This window comes from Phoca vitulina, unplaced genomic scaffold (assembly GCF_004348235.1).
Source record: "Phoca vitulina isolate PV1807 unplaced genomic scaffold, GSC_HSeal_1.0 scaffold30, whole genome shotgun sequence".
NCBI classification, from domain to species: domain Eukaryota; kingdom Metazoa; phylum Chordata; class Mammalia; order Carnivora; family Phocidae; genus Phoca; species Phoca vitulina.
Window position 1 is genome coordinate 24486638 of NW_022589733.1, and position 19647 is coordinate 24506284.

The 19647-nt window shown below is 47.4% G+C and overlaps 1 protein-coding gene across 1 annotated transcript in view; it reads right to left on the reverse strand.

Annotated features, from left to right (window-relative positions):
* CFDP1 (craniofacial development protein 1) overlaps positions 1–19647 on the reverse strand; it is a 122308-nt gene that overhangs the window by 8801 nt on the left and 93860 nt on the right. The window contains exon 6 of the mRNA XM_032424084.1: positions 2183–2341. Within this exon, the coding sequence (XP_032279975.1) occupies positions 2183–2341 (159 nt within the window). The remainder of the gene's footprint in view (positions 1–2182; positions 2342–19647) is intronic.

Below are 19647 nucleotides of genomic sequence, written 5' to 3' on the forward strand. Positions count from 1 at the left end.
GACCTTACAGGTTTGGTTCTTGTGCTTCCATCAACACCGTGGCACTGGGCACACTTCTCTGGAGAAATCTTCTTGCGCTTCTCGACATTCCTGGTTTTGAACTTGGCTCTCCAATTACGTATGTGTTGGGAAGGCTCAGCCAGCAGCTGGCTGTCTTGCTCTCATCTCTAGAACTTTGATGCTATGGTCTAGTGATTCCCAACCCTGGCTGTGCATCAGAAGCACCTGAGCAGTGAGTTAAAGATACAAGTCTCTGCGACTCTCGGTTCAGCGGCCCTGTATAGGAGTGGCCTTGTCATCCCAACTCTGAAACCACCCCCACAAGACGATTCTCACGCTAAGCCAAGGTAAGAACCCGAGCTACAGCCTGTTCCCTGGACTAGGGGTTGGGCCCCTTCAATCTGCCTGCAAGAGCTAGGAAAGGCAAGTGAGTGGAGGTGTGGGGACGGGCACTAGAGAGGGAAGGTGAGAAGAGCCAGAGGCAGAGCAAAGAAGTCATCAGATCTGCCCTGGAAAAACACAATCAGATCGGTGGAATCGTTGGGTGGGGGGCGAAGGGTCTCAGAGAAGCGGGGAAAGCAGGGCGCTTAAAAGCTGCACGCCTGTTAGTGGTTCCCGAACTGTTACGTGATTTTCCATTGCCTGAGAAGTCCTCATTGGGCAGATGGCCTTTTAATCTTGTTTTCTCTTCTAGTCTACATTTTATTAGCTCTGCCTTATCTTCAACAGCACCACTCCCTACTTTTATAAGACCTCTATTGACTTGAGCAGAAGAAACAGTGTCCGCCCCACATAATCAATACCCAGAGGACCAATAAAGTGTCACACACACTGGCAGGTCCCCTGCTGTCTTGGATCACCAGGCAAACGTGGAGAAGAGGAATGAGCTGTGAGCAACCAGAGCAGAGTCAAAGACGGGGAGGTCTGGGGCAAACGTCAAAGGCCTTCTCTAGATAACAGCGACTCCTGCCTGGGCTTTATCCTGGGCCTTCCTCAGAGGACTCTGGCACTCCCACCTCAGCCCTGCGGCATTCCATCTTTGACAGAAGACTGACTTAGAAGTCTGATGGCTAACCAAGCTCATAAAGTCATTTAACAAAAAATTTTTTAAACATACTGATCAGCTTCTGGGTTAATTCAAATAATCTTGAAGCCAAATTTAGAAATGTGACCCAGAAAATCACCCCCTCACCTGTCTGTATTGTAACTTAGCTTAGAAGCTGAATGACTACCACTTAATGCACACTTCTATGTGACAGGTGCTCTGCAAAGCGCTTTATGTACTTCATGTGCATTATGTGTATGTGTCATACATGTGTTACATGCATTATCTCATGAGATCCTCACACTCACCCCCAGTGTGGTATCATTACCCCAATTCACAGGCAAAGGAGCTGAGTTTCAGAAATGCTCTGTGTGTTGCAGGGAGAGCCCTTCCCGGTGAAGGGCAGGGCGGGGAGGACCCAGACTGTCTGACAGCCACACGGCACTTCTTTTCACCGTTAGGGGCAGGGGGAGTGATGACCTTGAGCCATGGACCCCGTTCTGCAGCAACTTTGCTTCTTAGCTCTTTCTGAGGTTCCTAAGTACTCACCAAACACTGCCTTTCTTGACATTCTTGCCTACAGAGCCTATGGACATCCTCTTCGTACTCCCAGGTGAAGAGGAGGGGTGCAAGTGATAGCCAGGGTGCCGTGAGAGGGCCGGCATGTCATGTAGGTTGAAGCCCCAGCCTGGGCCACAGTGACACGGACAAAAACAATCCGCAATGAGGCGACAACATCTAGGCACTCTATTGGCTCTGCTCTGGAAGCACTGGGCTGGTCTGGCTTCTCAGAAGACCAGATCATTCCGACCATGACAAGGCGGATACAGCGAGCCAGATCTGACCACGTGACGAAACGAGGTGACTTACAGTTCCCGGGAGCTGTCTGTTGTCATTCGGGGAGCTCGGCTTGGCAGACAGGACTGGCCCCGCCCCACCCACCCCCACCCCCACCACCCCCAGTGTTCTTCTCACCCAGGGGACCAGCTCCACATTAGAACAGAGCTTCACCAACAAACGGACAAAATTTGCTTCACCAGGAAAAGTGCCTGCTTATTTAAACTGGGTGGCCTATCTACAATAAACTATTTCAGATTTTTTAGAATTTTCAGAGGAACAGAATCTACTAGTTCTTACCCCTCCTTCCCTCGATTATGGATGGCTAGTTCTTCACCAATGCCCTCTTCCTCCTTGAAGCTCTCCCAGTCCAATTTGGACTTCTCTAGGGTGCTCATCTTCTGCTTCTTGGCTCCAATTTTCCCCAAAAGGCTGCTCATGCCACTTGATCTTTTTAACCTAGAGAAAGTGAAAAAAATGAAACACGTAGCGTGTAAAAACTCTTGATTCATGTTTTTTTCTGACTGGCACGGGACTCCCTAGATTCGGGCTATTTATCTTAATTTAGGAAACCATTTTTGTATTTAGGGTACTTCCTGTCTGCTCTGGAGAACACTTTAAGTAGACCAGAATTCGAATGCACTTTTCCTGCCTAACATCTCTGACCGCTCTAAGGACCTAGGAAAAGGAAATCCTAAAGCCCTCTATATGCTCTGTAGGACAGGTCTCTGCTTGCAGGCAGGGAGAAGTGCAGCATGATTCAGACACGGCTTTGGAATCACATGCCTGCGTTCATATTCCAGCTCTGTGTGACTTTAGGCTACTTAACCACATCTGCCCTGGCTTCCTATCCTCTACCAAGTGAATAGTGACTCAGAGGGCTGCAGTGTATCTTCTATGTCAAGTGCTTTACGATAGCACCTGGCACAGAGTAAAGGTGTAATAAATGTCAGCCACGCTGAGTCAGTCATCATTTGTGCCCTCAAACCCCAGGGAATGCTTGTAAGAGAAAGAGAAACAGATCCCAACACTGATGAGCAAGAAGTCACAGTATCTTAAAAGGACTCTTAAGATCAGTTTCCTTTTCGACTCCTGTGAGTCAGGACCCTGGATTTTCCCAGGAGGTGGAGAACATTCCTCACCCTGAAAGGAGGGAATATACAGCCTGTGTTCTCCTTGCTGGTGACACGACCGTGGACTGTGGGAGAAACCCCACATGCCCAAGGTCAAGTCTTAGCAGGTCACATGTTTCCAGTCATTGTTAAACGCAGGACAAAAAATAAGGAAAACGGAATGCAGCTAGTTAGTAAGAAGGTGGTATTAGGGGAAAGAACTATGGAAGGGACATGGCCCTTGGTCTCTTTATGAAACTAAAATACGTCGTATACCACCATGCAGGAAACTGGAAGTTACTTCCTGTCTTCCTGGGAAATGTGAGAGAGTCAAACGTGTACAATTTCTGTGAGCTAACATCATAAGGCCTCCTGATAACATCAACGGTAATACCTTTTACTTGCCTACAATGCTCATTCTCCAGGTGCTTTATTCACTATTTTCTCATCTTCCTCTCACAATGGCCTGTGAAGGAGGACCACCAAGTCTCCGAATAGGGGGAAGGGGCTTCGAGAGGATCTAGTGTCACACTAACCCTTCTGAAACCCACCTCCCTGCAGCACAGGGCCAGTGAAGGACGCCCCGTTCCTGCCCCAGAGTGAGCAGACAGGCCAGTGTCCACACTGAACACAAGACTCTCAGGCTGAACCATGACCCTCCACACCCTCGTCCTATTCATGTTGGTTGGAAGGATGTTAGCTTCACTGCTGTGGTCATTTCCCACCACATGCTGTTAGCTTAACATCGATTCAGAATAGGCTGGGCAGGCATCATCATCCTCATTTTGAGTTGGACAAATAAACAGAGTTCAGAGAGGTTAAATGACACAACAAAGGTCAAACCAATAGAAAACGCAGAACCAGGCCAAAGCAAGGTCTTTCTGACTCCCAGTGTGGTGCCCTGGGCTCTCTCATGACTAAGCTGAGAACTTACTTGAGATATTTTCTCACAGCTATTTTACCTTCCAGTTTGCTTATGAATTTTCCACACAGCTATGAGCTTTCAATTCCCATCTTCTAAAAATTCTTTTCTAGATAACTCACTTCCTACAACAATCTCTCACCAAAACATGCACACACACACGCGCGTGCACACACACATTCAGGCTGTATTTACCCGCAGAGCACGAGTGAGGATACAGAGACTAATGTGTCCCCAGTTCTCACCATTATATCCTCAAACCTGGAGAACTGCAGTCTCTTCACTGGTCTCCCTGACTTCTGTTCTGTCCCACTCTTACTCACCTGCCCCACCCTGGCATCTATTCAATATGCTGTCGTTAGGGTGAATTTTCTAGAACAGAAAGCTCATCATGTCTTTCTGCTTCAATGTCTCTTCCCCGACCCCTTATTGCTCTTACAGTGAAGACATGCTCCTTACCTTGAAAGGTCTTCCTGCTCTCCCCTCACCACATCTACCCTCGCCATCTAAGCTCCAACCATACAGTCCTGAACCTACAGTTCATCTCCCATTCATCTGGTCTTGTCTCAGCTTAGAGACCCTGCCCCAATCTCTGGATGAGATGCCTCCTGGTGGTGCTTCTAGTGCACCCAGTCCTTCTCCCATTACGGCACCGATCCTTCCCATAGCAGACGCTCGAGGACTCTTGATTCCAGCTGCCGCCATACTGGTCAATTCTGAGCAAGCTCAGAGTCAGTGCCGACAACATCCACCAAAAGCACACACCTTGAGGCTTTCCTCTGCTGCCTGCAGGGGCTCCTCCGACCCCGCCTACGTGTCAGAAGCACTGCCTGGCCATATTATGGGAGTTCATGCCATTGGGGACACCCTCATGGAGGACAGGGGCTGTGGCCACATGGCCCAGCCTCCTGTCCTCACACAGGCAATTCTAGGAGGTCCTCTGAACGCTTCTCAGAAGTTCTGGTGACAAGGAGCCCTTGCAGTCCTGGAAACACACTCTTGTACTGGCTTTCCCTCCTTCCCCATCTCATTCCCTCTACCTCCTCACTCCTACTTCCCGAGGACAGCTTCCCAATGACTGACCTATGCTAACAGACTTATCCAAGGTTCTGCTTTGAAGGGAATCTAACGAAGATGCTTAGGAGCAACACTATTTTCCTATGCGTGCTCTATCTCTCTGAGGGTACTTAAGCTCTGGGTCCCCAAATCTCTCTACATCACATGGACTGAGATCTACAAACAGTAGGAACTCAATAGAGGTCACCTGGATCACAGAAACAAGTGGAGAGAATCAGATCTCTGTAGTTTAAATGAAGGGTGTTCAGAACACTTTTAAATTGGGGGATCCTAAGGGGTGTAATTTCCATTTGCATTCATTCACCAATCAGCTCTTTATAGAATTTCTGCTTTTACCTGGGCAGCCCCCTAGGCTCTATACACCATCTCTCACTCTCAGCCTCTAGCTCTGACGGTATTCCCAAATTATACCATCTTTTTGACAAATCACTTTGAGAAGCCTAAGAAGATGATCTTTTGCTGCACAGCAGTGAAGAGAGTTCCAGAACGGTGAAAAGCCATAATCGCCCTTCGCCTTGTCCACCGCTAACGAGCAGCAAGTTGTCACCAGTGCTCAGATGCTTTAAGGAAAAGCTTCCAGGTCTGCCTTCATTGGATCATGAACGTGGTTTATGATTTCCTAATCTGACAGTCTCAAAAGCAAAATTACCTGTCTTGTATTTGAGGCTAAATCAAAGTGAATGACACATTTACAGCAGCAGCCAAAACACGCAGAGGCTCATCATGACCGGGAGCCTTTTCTTCCTGGAACCTGGCAGGTGGGGTCCCTGAGGGCTTTCGAGCGCTCACACTCACCACCCCCTTCACACGGGGCTTCCGTGGCACAATCCTGGCATCACGCCACCACAGCTTTCTGCAGAGCACATTTACCGTGACCTTGGCCCTGTCTCTGCCGCGAAGGTTCATCAATCAGGCAGGCAGGAAAGCCTTGGCTTCTGGGCAAGGGTAGCTGGCCCTTTGCTGGGACAGAGCACTTCCGAGAGCGCCGCCGCGGTGCCGAGAGCGGCCAGCGAGGACGGAGTCCATCAGCACCGGCCTCCCACAGGCCTTCGGCAGCTGTGGAAAGGGGGAGGTCAGAATTCCCAGCAGGAACTGGTGCACTTTCAGGCACCACATCAACACCACCACAGATTTCTCTATCTTCTGGATCCTAAGCCATAAGGGCAAGGTACTACCAGAGAGTTGGCTTTGACAGACCACCCCGTCCCCCTAGCCATGGATTTTCTGGTCTTGGGTCTACAGTGTGGTGAGCTGTGTCACAGAAGACCACAGTATTTCATTCAGGAGACTCTTCATCCACCTGTTGCAAGGCAAAGTCCGAAGAAATGCGCCATTCACTTGCCCATTGGCAGTTACACCCACAATGTTATACTCAGACATGTCCAGCACGTTGTTGCCTACAGGTTTCCAACATAACAATGGCATTTCAACCACCTCTTCCTGAATGTTGCAGTCCTCGACCGACCTAACTACTGTAAGTTCGATGTAAAGACTAAGCCTGTCCAAGCGGCATGGGCTCTGCTCGCCTCTGCTCTAAGCAGCAGGCTTTCAGGCTATAAGACAGCAGGGCTGAGGGCAGTGGGCTCCTACCAAGCCTTTCTTTTTTTTTTTTTTTTAAAGATTTTATTTATTTGAGAGAGAGAACAAGCAGAGGGAAGGACAGAGGGCGAAGCAGACTCCCTGCTGAGCAGGAAGCCCTGATGTGGGGCTCGATCCTAGGGATCCTCGGGATCATGACCTCGGGATCACGACCTGAGCCAAAGGCAGACGCTTACTGACTAAGCCATCCAGGTGCCCCAAGCCTTTCTTTCTTACGCATTCTGTCTAGTCAACCCTCGATAAGCGATTACCTTCAATTCCCTTTCCACGGCACCCAGCCCAATGTCCTGTGCTGACACTAGACACCAGTGAAGACCTCACACACAAAGATTCAGAAACTCAGAAAAGTAAAAGGGACAAAAAGGCAAAATGAAAGTCATCTTTTTCCTTTCTGAATTCAAAGTTTACAATAATTTGCTAAAACTTCTTCTGCCTCTCTCTAGCACCAGAAATGTAAGTTTAACAAAATTCACTGCAGCTAAATAAATGATAAACTGTATCCTGTAGTCTGTCTGAAAGATATTATAGTAAGCTGTTTTCTTTGTTGCAGCCCTGTAAGCATGGACTCAGATCCACCCAACCAATTCGTTTTGTAGCCACCATCAAGACACTCTGGATCCTGCTGTTTATTTACAAGAGGTGCTGGAAAGGAGCCGGGAAAAGAATTTAAGTGGAAATAGAGAGGATGACAGGACACCACAATTGGCTGTGAAGGAAATGTGGGCACATCTTTCCCCATGATCTTTTAAAAATTGGCCTCAGGCACCCAGCCGGCCCACAAAATAGAATTTTAGGTTTCGGAGTGAATTTAGAGTCAGTCATATTGTATTCCTCCAACAGATTACTGAGAAATTACTGTATCCCAGACATTGTGCTTGGAACTGGGGACACACACATAGACAATGCATGATCTCTGGCTTCAAGGAGATAATGTAATAGAGGAGATCGTCATACAGGCAAACTGTAACTGCAGACTGTGAGGGCACAAAAGAGGGACCATCTGAGAGGCTGCTTAATTCAACCCCCTTATTTTAGAGCTGAGTTAACTAAGATCCAAGGTTAAGAAACCTGCCCAAGTTCCCAAGAGGAGACGTGGGACTAGTACTCAGTGCTTTTGACCTCCAGCCTGTCTTTTCCACTGGAGTTGGGGACAGATAGCCTTTGGGGATCGCTTCCGTACTTCAACTTCTATCATTGCTAATTTGGGGGGGGTGGCATTCTTACTTTCCCTGTTGTCCTGCTCCCTGTACACAGAGCCCATGTCTTACTCATTCTTGCCTCACTCACAATGTGGCACAAAGCCTCGCTATACTACATGTTTAATGAACTAAATCGCCGTGATTTGACAATGGGCTTATCCAAATGATTTTTTTCTCATAGCAGAAAGAGTCAACATTGCACTTGAACCGACAGGCCAGAAAAGGTAGCTGCAAAAGTAGACCAGCAAGGATAGAGTCAACACATGTACAAGGAAGCACTACCGACCTTTACTTAGAACTTCAACACACAGAAGGCCTGGCTCCACTAGGCCTTCCGTCTCATAACTTGCATAACCACTAAAATGCAAATTATTTGGAACAAAGATTCTTTGGCACAAATACGCAGTTTCCTTAGTATCTGTCATCTGTTTACAAGGCAGGAGTGGATTTTTTTTGTAGCTCACACATGGACTATTTTCCAGAGCCATACAAGGGTCTGGAATTGGCATGGTACTCCCTGAGAGACGGGAAGATATTTTACGTTGATAATTCTTCAGTGAGAGCTGTCTGCTTGGAACCACTGTTCTCTTTCAGACCTTCTTTGGATTTAGCTGAAATCTGAAAAAGAATGAAAAGTAAAGCCCTAATCCCTGGACCAGTTTCACCCCTCACCTGTACAAATCTCTAAGCAATCTCCCCAAAGCCCAAGACCAGACCACTCAGGGAAATGGCCTGGAAGCCAGCAGTACAATAGGGAGAGAGTTTAAATCGCGTTCACTTCCCAACATTGTGCTGGCAGTATTCTATGGGACACTGGGCTCAGGAAAGTAGAAAATCAGAAGTCAGACAAGAAGTTTCAAATGATCTTAAACATTTCGTGGCTGAAAAATTGTCAGTACTCTTGAATCTATTATTAACATTGATAAAGTGCCAGCCCCCCCCCCAAGTGGCATCTCTCAGCAAAAGGTGACGTAAAGGCCAGCAAATGGTAGCAGCTTCAGTGTTTATACAAATAGCAAGAGAGATCTGCCACTCAATTCTATTGCTCTTACACCAATCCAAGAATGAAGTACACTTAAGTCTGTCTGGTATTTTTTTTTTAAGATTTTATTTATTTATTTATTTAGAGAGTGAGCAAGGGAAGGGGCAGAGAGAGTGGGAGAGAACCTTTTTTTTTAATGTTATGTTAATCACCATACACTACATCATTGGTTTTTGGTGTAGTGTTCCGTGATTCATTGTTTGCGTATAACACCCAGTGCTCCATGCAGAACGTGCCCTCTTTAATACCCATCACCGGGCTAACCCATCCCCCCACCGCCCTCCCCCTTTAGAACCCTCAGTTTGTTTTTCAGAGTCCATAGTCTCTCATGGTTCGTCTGGGAGAGAGAGAATCTTAAGCAGGCTCCACGCCCAGCATGGATCCCGACACGGGACTCGATCCCACGACCCTGAGATCATAACCTGGGCCGAAATCAAGAGTCAGATGCTTAACCCACTGAGCCAGCCAGGTGCCCCAAGTCTGTCTGATTTGATTTCAGCTGTGCTACATCTTTAAAACATGTCTCTGAAACAAACCTGATTATTCTGGTGGCAAAGTCTTGGATTTTCATCTCTTCTGAAACAATGTATTACAGAAAGCCCTTTCCAGCTCTTGTCTGAGAAGCACAGAGGCGGCTTGTGCCCTGCTCTGGCCTCTCAGCTGATGCTGGCAGCCCAATCACTCCAGCTCACTTGGTTCTACGGAAACGGACAGCTCTTCCGGGACAGGACGCACCATCCATTCACAGTAAGCCATGAACTGCTCTCCTCTACCCGCACCGTCTCCTGGTCTCTATTGTAATCAAGGATATTCATCTTGAGACAAGTAACTGGGGTTAAGGGCTCTGCAGTGACAATGAAAAGGATGTTTTTTCTGGGGCAAGCTTTTTTTCTGGGATCTGCTAGACGGTGTTTATTAGCATCACACTCCAATGGAAAGTTAATGTCCCTTTTCTCTGTGACGAATAGTCCTCTACTGGTCTATTGTGCTGCTGAAACCAGCCAGTTCAGTGGGCTGGGGAGTCTTGCCACAAAGGGCCACTGTTTGTTTTTTTTATTGTTGCTTGTTTTTATTAATCTGCCTAGTGCAGACCTTTCAAAGAAGGTCAAAGTTAGACAAGTGCTCGGGAGGAACGGGTCCCTCCCCTCGCCCTTCCTTGGTGCCCGGAGGCACCTGCAGTGCTTGGTTCACACGTGTAATGCAGAGAGAAACCTGCAGGGAAACGCACAACGCCTTGTACTACCAGCTGGGCAAGCGTGAGCTTGAAATTGAGCGTTCATTCCACTCCGGCTTCTGAGGGGTGGGCTACGGCAACACTCAGCACAAGAACTCTGGTGTGGTCTGGCAGAAATTTCCAACTTTCTAGTCTGAAAAATGTCACGCTGACAGAAAACTTGAAAGCAGAAACAACTATTATCTGAATGCCCTTTGCTTAGATTTGCTCATTATTAACATTTTGCCACATTTGCACTCTCTCCCCCCTCCCCCCCTTTCTCTCCCTATTTAAATGTTCTTTTTTGGAGGTGTGAAACCACTTTGAAGTAAGTTGCAGACATCACGCCACTTCACCTCTAAGTACTTGGGTACGTGATGCCTAAGGGCATTCTCCTACATCAACACCTCACACTGCACCCAAGAACTGTAACATCGATACAATGGTGTCATCTAAAGTTCCTGTTCACATTCCCCTCAATGCCTCTCCAGATGGCCTTGACAGTTGTCCCATGCCCTCCTTCCAGGCACTACATCTGACGTTTCCTTAGCCTCCTTTACTTTTTATTTTTTTATTTTTTATTTTTAAAGATTTTATTTTTATTTGACAGAGAGAGGGAACACAAGCAGGGGGAGTGGGAGAGGGAGAAGCAGGCTTCCCGCGGAGCAGGGAGCCCGATGTGGGGCTTGATCCCGGGACCCTGGGACCATGACCTGAACCGAAGGCAGACGCTTAATGACTGAGCCACCCAGGCGCCCCCCCGCCCTTTACTTTTTAATCTAGCACAGTCTCCTGCCTTTTCTTTTGTTTGTTTGATTTTTGGTCTTTGATGCCATTGCCAGTTTTTGGAGTCCAGGTTGGCGGTCTTAACGGAATATTGCTCGTTCAGGGTTTGTTTCTTATGCCAAGTAGGCAGGTAGGTGAGGCTGGGTACTACTTACTGCACCACCACACAGTGATGGGCGGAGGGGCGGGCCCGCCCGGGGCACTGATGCTCGGTGTGGTCTGCTGGGGAGGGGGGGGGTGCTGTCAGAGCTCTTACTTGTAAAGGTATACTCTCCCCTCTGTAACGAATTTGTAATTAATGTGTAATACGTAGGCTAATACTCCCAGGACATTCAGGAAGTTCTGACTGCTACTTATTCCTGGTATCTCACTCTATAAACGCCCTGGCAATGTCTCAGGACAGACTGAGGTGGAAAAAGTGAAGGATCCTATCTGAAGGACAAATATTTAGGAAATCTCAAAGGGATCATAAAGCTCTGGCTGTAAGAAAGTCTCTAAAAAGTGAAAGAGCAGTAGCTAGAGAAAAGGCCAAGGGTTATAGGATCGTCAGCGGAGTCCTAGATTGGACAGGCCAATGGTGAGTCCAGAGGTCTCTGGCCAACATGGAAGCACTCACTCAGATACCCGGATACTCTTCTCAAGGGCCTGGAGGCGTGCTATGCCTAAGGGTTAAGTGACAGAAGTCAGTGGCAAAAAAAAAACCCCTTTTGGCGGGCCAACGAGACCTCTAGGAAATGATACTCCTGAATTTCCCTTCTCCTTTGTTCCACTCCCCTGTGGTTTCATCTCACTCCCTGTGAAAGAGATAATGCCACATCCCTTCCTGCCTCTGCCCCAGCCATTTCCTTCCTTACACTATTCCCATGGTGGGGATCATGGCAGAGCGGGGAAGGGCCTCCATCATTTTATAGCAGCTGGGGAGTGAAGAAGGCCTGGCTCTCCAAAGTGGGAACCTTTAGTTTATTGGGAATGGGGACTGTGCTGGGGAGGGGGGTGCGTTCCCGGAGGTGCAAACTGCTGTTGCTTTAATTTGTATGATCGGGCACAGCTGGGAATAATAATTTATTGACCAACACAAATAGACCATTTACAGTTCTGAGGCAGAATTTTAAAGGAATTATTAAATACAGCTTCTAATGGAGCCCATAATGGCATTTTTCTTTATGCAGTTGAGCCTGGGAGCTCAACTGAGGAGGGCACAGCTTGTTTTCCAGATACTGGTTCCACAGGGGCTCCCAACCAATAGCAGCCACAGAGGCAAAGAAGAGAAGAGGCAGAATCAGGACCCGGCTGCTAACAGTCGGTGCCCTCTCTAAAGGAGAGCCTTGCTGGCTTTCTCCTGGGACAGTGCTAAGCCAGTGTGGGTCTGCGGACCACCTGCCTGGTCTGAGGGCAGGAGCCACACTCACGCGGATCACTCCCACCAGGAAACATAGCTGAGCAAACAGGACATCTCTCCAACCAGCCGCCGTGAGAAGCAAAGCACAGGGCACAGAAGATAAATGTGCCTCAATTATGGCTTGTTTGGCGAACTGCTGATTAGGGACTTGGCATGCTTTCTCAAACGGCAGCATTCTGCTTTTTCTGTGACTTTCAGCTTTCTTTTTCTCCCAGGCAGGTCTCTATCTCCTCAAGCAAATGTCAGGATGTCAACATAAAATAAATGTTATATTCCTGGGCACCTCCCAGGTTGAGATCAGGTTAAAGTTTCAGGATGTGGGGGTGTCCTCAGTCAGACCAGAAATATTCCTTTCGTTTTACATCATGGAGACTTCATGGAATATGAGTCACACCTGCGCTCCTTTCTAGACATGGCTAGGCACACGAACCACACGGCTTTAAATGAAACTCATCTGTGTTGGCTACCATACATCCTGCAAAAGGACTCCTCCTCCGTTCCAAACTTCTCACTCCTCCTAAAGAAGCATGCTACATTCCAAACGAGAGGGTATGGAAGTCGGACACAGCTGGGATTCCCGACATCTCAGAGTTCTGTCTGGAAGGGAATGTGCTTTATGGTCCTTTCACTCGATGAGGCTGAAGTGGTAAAAAAGGTCATTTCTTAGCACTTGGCACTCCTGCTTGGGGCCCTGACTCCAAATCTCTCTCACAGTGGTGTCTGCAACATCGCTCGCTCACTCTTTAGCTAGGGTATCTTCCGGAGCCTCCTAGAAGCTGCAATCCTGCTAACCTCAATGGGCAACTCAAAGAGGCTTCGACTCCAACCTCCCTACCTCCCCGGGGCTGCTCCAACCTGTCCTCAAAAAGCTGGAGCCCACCAGCACCAGCATCAGCGGCTTCCCTGTCACGGCACCCTCCCCATCCAGCATTTAGGAGCCCTTGGGAAGCAATTACCTGCACGGGGCGATCAAAAGGAGGGGGCTGTTTCAGCCTGGGCCCAGGAGGTCACTTTGCTAAGGCAGAGCAGTGGATTTCAACAAAGAGAAATGTCCGTTCCCCGGAGTTCGGTAGAGAAAGCAGAAAACTTTCTTTTTACTGCACGCAGGAAATGGTTTTCATAGACGCTAACCACAGCTGGGCAGTCTGTACAACCACAACATAGTTTCTCTTTAATAAATGGCAGATTTGTACCCATTGCATCACTAACCACCAAAAAGAATTCCCACCCTCCATCTCTCAGGCAAGAGAAAGCGTACGTTGAAGCTCTTTCCTTTATCTGCCAGCCAAGGGTTGCTACAGCAGCTTTTTCATTCAGAAATGAGGCTTGTTCTACAAGGTTCCTATCACCCAACCCTACCATGAGTGATACACGAACGCTGAACAAATTCATTTTTTTCGTGTTCTGGGGTTCCCGCACAGCACGTGCCTTTACGACCACGATCCACCATGGGTCATGGCCAGGTCTGAAAAAGGTGCTTTAGCAATTGCTGGCTAATAGATGAGGGTCTGCTGAGACAGGGCTGCCAACCCTGCCATTAAGAGATGGTTTGAGGGAATTAAATAAGACTGCAGCTCTGACCCGTAGCTCCTTGACCCCCAGCCAGCAGAGGAGCCTGTGAGTCTGTGCCCCCTCCTGGGACGGGCGTGGGGGAATGGGCACAGACAGTGGCCCCATGATGCCCTTCCTGTCCCCGCGAGGCTCGGCGGGTCACTCGGCAGACGGCGTGCGCGCGCTCAGCACTCTCACTGCCCAGCTGAAGGAAGGAGGCTTGGGGCTGGGAAACGCTGACGCGCTCACCTGACTCCTGCAGCTCAAACAAAAACAAGCAAGCACAACATAACGACCCCCAAAACTACGCAGCCGTACTGGGGAAGAGGTTTCCTCTAAGAGTGAAGATAATGGAGACAATAACTCAAATACAGAAGCTACTAAATTTACTCGGATTTTGAAAGAGTGCTGGAAAATCTGATGACCAATCACTTCTTACTCTCAGCTAATACTTTTTAAAACCACTTGACTGAGATATAATTCACATACTAAAGAATTCACCCATTTAAAGTATGCAAGTCAGCGGTGCTTAGTATATTCAGTGTGTAGCCATTACCACAACCTAATTTTAGAAGATTCTGTCATGCCCTTAAAAAAACCCTTATACCCATCAGCAGTCATCCCCATGTCCCTAGCCTAGGCAACCACGAATCTACATTCTCTACCAATTCGCCTATTCTTTCAACTAATACTTTTTTTAAAAAGATTTATTTATTTATTTGAGGGGGGATGGGCAGAAGGAGAGGAAGAAAGAGAATCTCAAGCAGACTCTGAGCTGAGTGCGGAGCGTGACGTAGGGCTCGATCTCTCGACCCTGAGATCACGACCTGAGCCGAAACCAAGGATCGGACGCTCAACCGACTGGTGCCCCTCAACTAATACTTTTAAATCCTAGGTTTAAGACTATCTTAAAGCATTCAGAAGCAACATGTCTCTCAGTTCTTAACTATTACAACTTCCTATAGGAAATGCACTGAAACTCCCAATCTGTCCCCTATGCTGATGGTCACATAGAAATTTCTCGAGGGGCAGGAAAATCAGAAATCTAGACTTGAGACAAGAACACTGGACTATATGAGCACTGCCTGGACATCACCAGTGCTCGTTTGGATCTGTGTTTATAAAACGGTGGGGCACAATGGCTCAGCACTCAGTGCAGAAACCTGCCCTTACCACTTAATTTTTGTTGTTTTTAAATCCCAGGCGAGTTAATTTCTCTGAGCCGCAACTAACCAATTACTAAAATGAGGATAATGGTAACTGCCTTGAAGGACGACGATTAAATGAGATATTCATCAGGTCAGCCCTTATTTACCGAGCGCCTCCACTGTGCCCGACTCTGCTGGCCACTGTAGCTAGGGACACAGGTTTCTTACGCACATTTGATTCATTCATGCAAGACAGATATGCAAACAAGTAATTACATTGGGAGAAAACTGCTGTTCACTGCACTAGGAGCGTGAAGGCTGCAGAGGGGGGTGGGGGTGTCTGAAGTCTGAAGGACGAGAAGGAATTTGCCAGGAGGACAAGCTGGGACAGAGACGTCCAGAAGGAGATTAATAACGCCCGCAGTCTACGTGAAAGCACTTAGCACAACGCCTGGCACAGAGCAGATAATCAGGATTTCCTGCTGTCCCCACTCTTATTCTCATAAGTCCTTGAAAAGATGCTCTAGAATCCAGAAAGAAATTAAAATCTTGCTGCTGCTAGAGAAAAATTAGTGGATCTGGTACTTGAGGACTTGCTTCTTCTATCTTTTTCTGAGGCTAATTCATCTGTGGCAGCAAAGTAGATTTTAAATTTTGACTTCTTCCCCCACCCCCAAACTTTTCAGTCTGAAAAACTTCAAACCAAGAAAAGCTGATCTTAATCTAGAATAGTCCCCCAGCCTGTAGGACAGCCCCAGTTTGGACCTGATTGTTAACATCAGCTTCTTTGAAGGCATCTGGGAGTTCTCCGGCACCGATCCCTGGACAGCTCTTCTCCATCTACACTCGCTTCCTGAGTGACCTCCTCCAGGCCCAAGGCTTACATACCAGTTCTAGGCCTCTACCCACGGTGTCTTTCTTATCCTTGCCCCAGCCCTCTGTCCCAAACTCTGGCCTTCTATACCCACCCGCACAGTGGATCTCGCCTGCAGCAGCTTGCCACATCTTACCGGATGGTGACGACACCAGGTCATGCTTACCTGTCAGACCTCCTCTCCTGAGACTACCCCCATCATCCCGCCTCAGGCATGCGCTCACTCTGTGGGGCCTGCAAGACCCTCTGTCTGCCCTCAATACCCTCTTCCCAGACACTGTCTTGGTTCACTTGCTCACTGCTGTCAAGTCTCGGTTCAAGGCTCAACCTCCTAGTGAGGCTCACCCCTGACTGTGCTAGTCAACTCTTCACCCTTACCCCACACTCCTGATTCCCTACCCTCCTCAGATTTTCCTTCCCTCCGTAACACTTAGCATTTTCTGACACACCATGTAGTTTATTTGTCATGTGTACTGTCTAGCTCCATGCTGGATTGGAGAGGAGACTCCACAAAGCTGGAACCAATGTCTGTTCTGTTCACTGATATAACCCGAGCACCCGGCACAGTGCCAAGCACATGGTAGGCACCCAATAAATATTTGTTAAAAGAACGTATGCATCGTGAGAAAACGTATCAACCTCACACATTATAAATAGATTCCAATAATGATACCTACTAAAGTACCAATTCTCTGTGCTGGCTAATCTCATAGCTGCTGCCCGCCCTTGGCTAGGTTTTCTATGGAACTAAGTTCTTCAGAGCAGGCACAGGAAAAGCATTTGTTTACTGCAACAGATGGCAGACCCCCCTGAATGGCTGTCAGTAGCCTGGAATTTGTCCTAGGCTGGCCTTGGCACCACCCTGAGAGCCTGCAGAATGTTCAATGATCTTGTCATAAACTGCAATCTGGGCTGCCAGGGGCTAAGATGCCTTAATTTTTTTTTAAAGATTTTATTAATTTATTTGAGAGAGAGAGAAAAAGAGAGACAGAGAGATTGAGCAGGGGGAGGGGCAGAGAGAGAGAGGCAGGCTCCCTGCTGAGCAGAGAGCCTGACTCGGGGCTCGATCCCCCACTCCGAGATCATGACCTGAGCCCAGGGCAGATGCTTAACTGACTGAGCCACCCGGGCACCCCTAAGATACCTTAATTGAAACACAAATAAGGGGCAGATTAAGGGGAATGCTGAGCGAATCTTTTGCCCCCTCTTTTTTTTGATCTCCGTGATAACAGAATTTGCAAAGAAAACAACAACAAAAGTGGTATTTGGATTTATTCTATGTGAAAATGCAGTTCTGGAACAATCCGGTCAGGAGACCTCATTTGCTGTGTGTGGCAAATGAATTTTTTCCCTTGCCACTGGCTACCTTACGCAGGGCTGCCTTTGTTTGTTTGGTTCTGGGGGACTAGTTTTGAAGTCATTTACAGCACTAGGTTACGAGCCAGAAGCAATGCCTGAGTTCAGCTTTGAAGCTAAAACCCACACTGAATAGATGTAATTGGAGCAATTAGCTAACTCAATACTCAGCCAACTGAACATCTTGTCAGAATCTGCCAGAAAGAATTATCCAGGTATAGAGTTGCTCCAGGGAGCAAACTCCCTCCAGCTGTCACACCACATCAAAGGAAGAGAATTACACAGATACTAACTTTCTCTCTTGCTCAGTGGGAATCTGAGCTGGTATACACAATGGAAGAGATAAGATGGTGACAAGAAGCTAGAAAAAGATGCAAAAAGGAACTGGTTCTTCTCACTGCTAGGGGTCTTGGTACTTGGCTAGAATCCCAGGGATAAAAAGAAGATTCTAAAAAGCTCCAAAGGGATGGGGGTGGGGGGGTGGGGGGGATGAGGTCATATACAAATATTCAAGAAGTCCAAATGGCTTCAGACTTCTAGAAGCCTGGTGGAGCAATGTCTTCACAGTTTTAAAGAGAAATAATTTTCCACCTACATCATCATACCCAGGAAGACCAGTAATAAAATGTGAAGTTAGAACAAAGTCCTTTTCAGAAACGCAAAGTCTCAAAAATATATCCCCCATAAACCATCTCCTCAGGATGTTACTGGAGGATGAGCTCTATCAAAATGGGAGAATAAACCTAGAAAGAAGAGGACAAGGGATCCAAGAAACAGAACAGCTACACAAAGAGGGATAAAACAGCTGGACAGAAAGTCAAGAGAACAAAGAGCCCCAACTTGAGCAGGAAGGTGGAAGGGTCCAGAAGGGACCGGGGGGGGGGGGGGGGGGGGGGGGGGCGTGGAGATGGGAAATGACAGATTTTCTGACATAGTCAAGAACAGTATTGAAAGGGATTTTACAGCTCCTTTGAAAGAGTTTGGAAAAAATTTGTGATAGGGACATAGAAAACCAAGCAACTAACAAATATGTGTGTGTATATATATATACACACACACACACATACATACACACACACATACACACACACACGCGTGCGAGGAAATACTATGTTAGTCCACATCCTGGCTCAGTTAGTGAACAACACTACAGTGACGACAATGTCATTAAACTGGGAGACCAGAAGGAGGACTTGGGATGTTGAGGGGCGGGGCGGTACAAGAGGTTATTCCTCTTCTTCCAAAACAGGAGCTGGTGCTTCTTAAAAGCTAGTTAACAGGAAGTTAATAAATAATGTCTAAAATTGATAAACCAAGAAATAATGGTACACTAAACACATTAGTTTAAAATAGGAACCAAAAAATACCAGAACTGGCTAAAGGAGTTTAAAGCGGTTGCCTCTGGAAAGCAGGACCCAGGACTGAGTCAGGAGACTGAACAGCACATTTGACTTTTGCAAACTATGCACCTGTATGACTTTGACTTGATACCCAATCTGGGTTAATACATCTTAATGTTCCTTGAGCAGAAGCGAAGAGAAAGGGATTTTTCCGTGCAGCCATCAGTCTGGCAGTATTAGGCTCTTGGCCCTCCTGATTGGCAATGTGTCCTCTTACTTAACCTCTGCTGCTCATGTCATTTAACACGTTGCTTACTGCTTATCCTTAGTAAAGATTTTCTACATGTACAATCCTTCCCTTAACACTGAAGTACCTGAATTGAGCTGAATTTGACAGTGTTCTCCATATGGGTTGCTTGTTCCTTTAATTAATGTATTTACTCATTCAAAATGTCTTAACACTCCTGCCATATGCTAGTGGCCAGACTGATGCCAGCCATACAAAGAAAACGACAGCCGCATTACGGTTCTGAGGGAGCTACAGCCCCTGAGGACACCTGACACATTTCAGGGATGAAATCCTCTCCCTGCTCCTCCCTCAAACACCCAGTATAACTTTTTGCAGTGTTTCTCAGTATTGTCCAAGAATGCCCCGTGCTTAATAAAAATGCAAACTCCAAGGTCTATCCCGCCTCCTGAATCACAACCTCCGGGCTCAGGGCTATACAAGGAGCATACAGCGATTTGAGGGTCATTATTTTAGAAAAAGTTCCTGATGCCTCCCACTGAAGCACATTACCATTTAAGTAATTACCCAAACATTATAGTTTGAAGAGAAACTGAATGGGCTGTCTAAACATTCAGGTAAGGCTGTGGACTCAATTTGGGTTAGCCAGGCCATGTCACTGAGGAGTCACGAGGCTAGTTTTCAAAAATAATGATGGATAAATAGACTGAGGATTTTTTTTAAAAAGATTTTTATTAATGTGAAAGAGGACGTACAAGCTGGGGGAAGAGCAGAAGGAGAGGGAGGGGCACCTGGGTGGCTCAGGTCATGATCCCAGGGTCCTGGGATCAAGCCTTGTATCGGGCTCCCTGCTCAGCGGGAAGTCTGCTTCTCCCTCTGCCTCTTCCCCTGCTTGTGTTC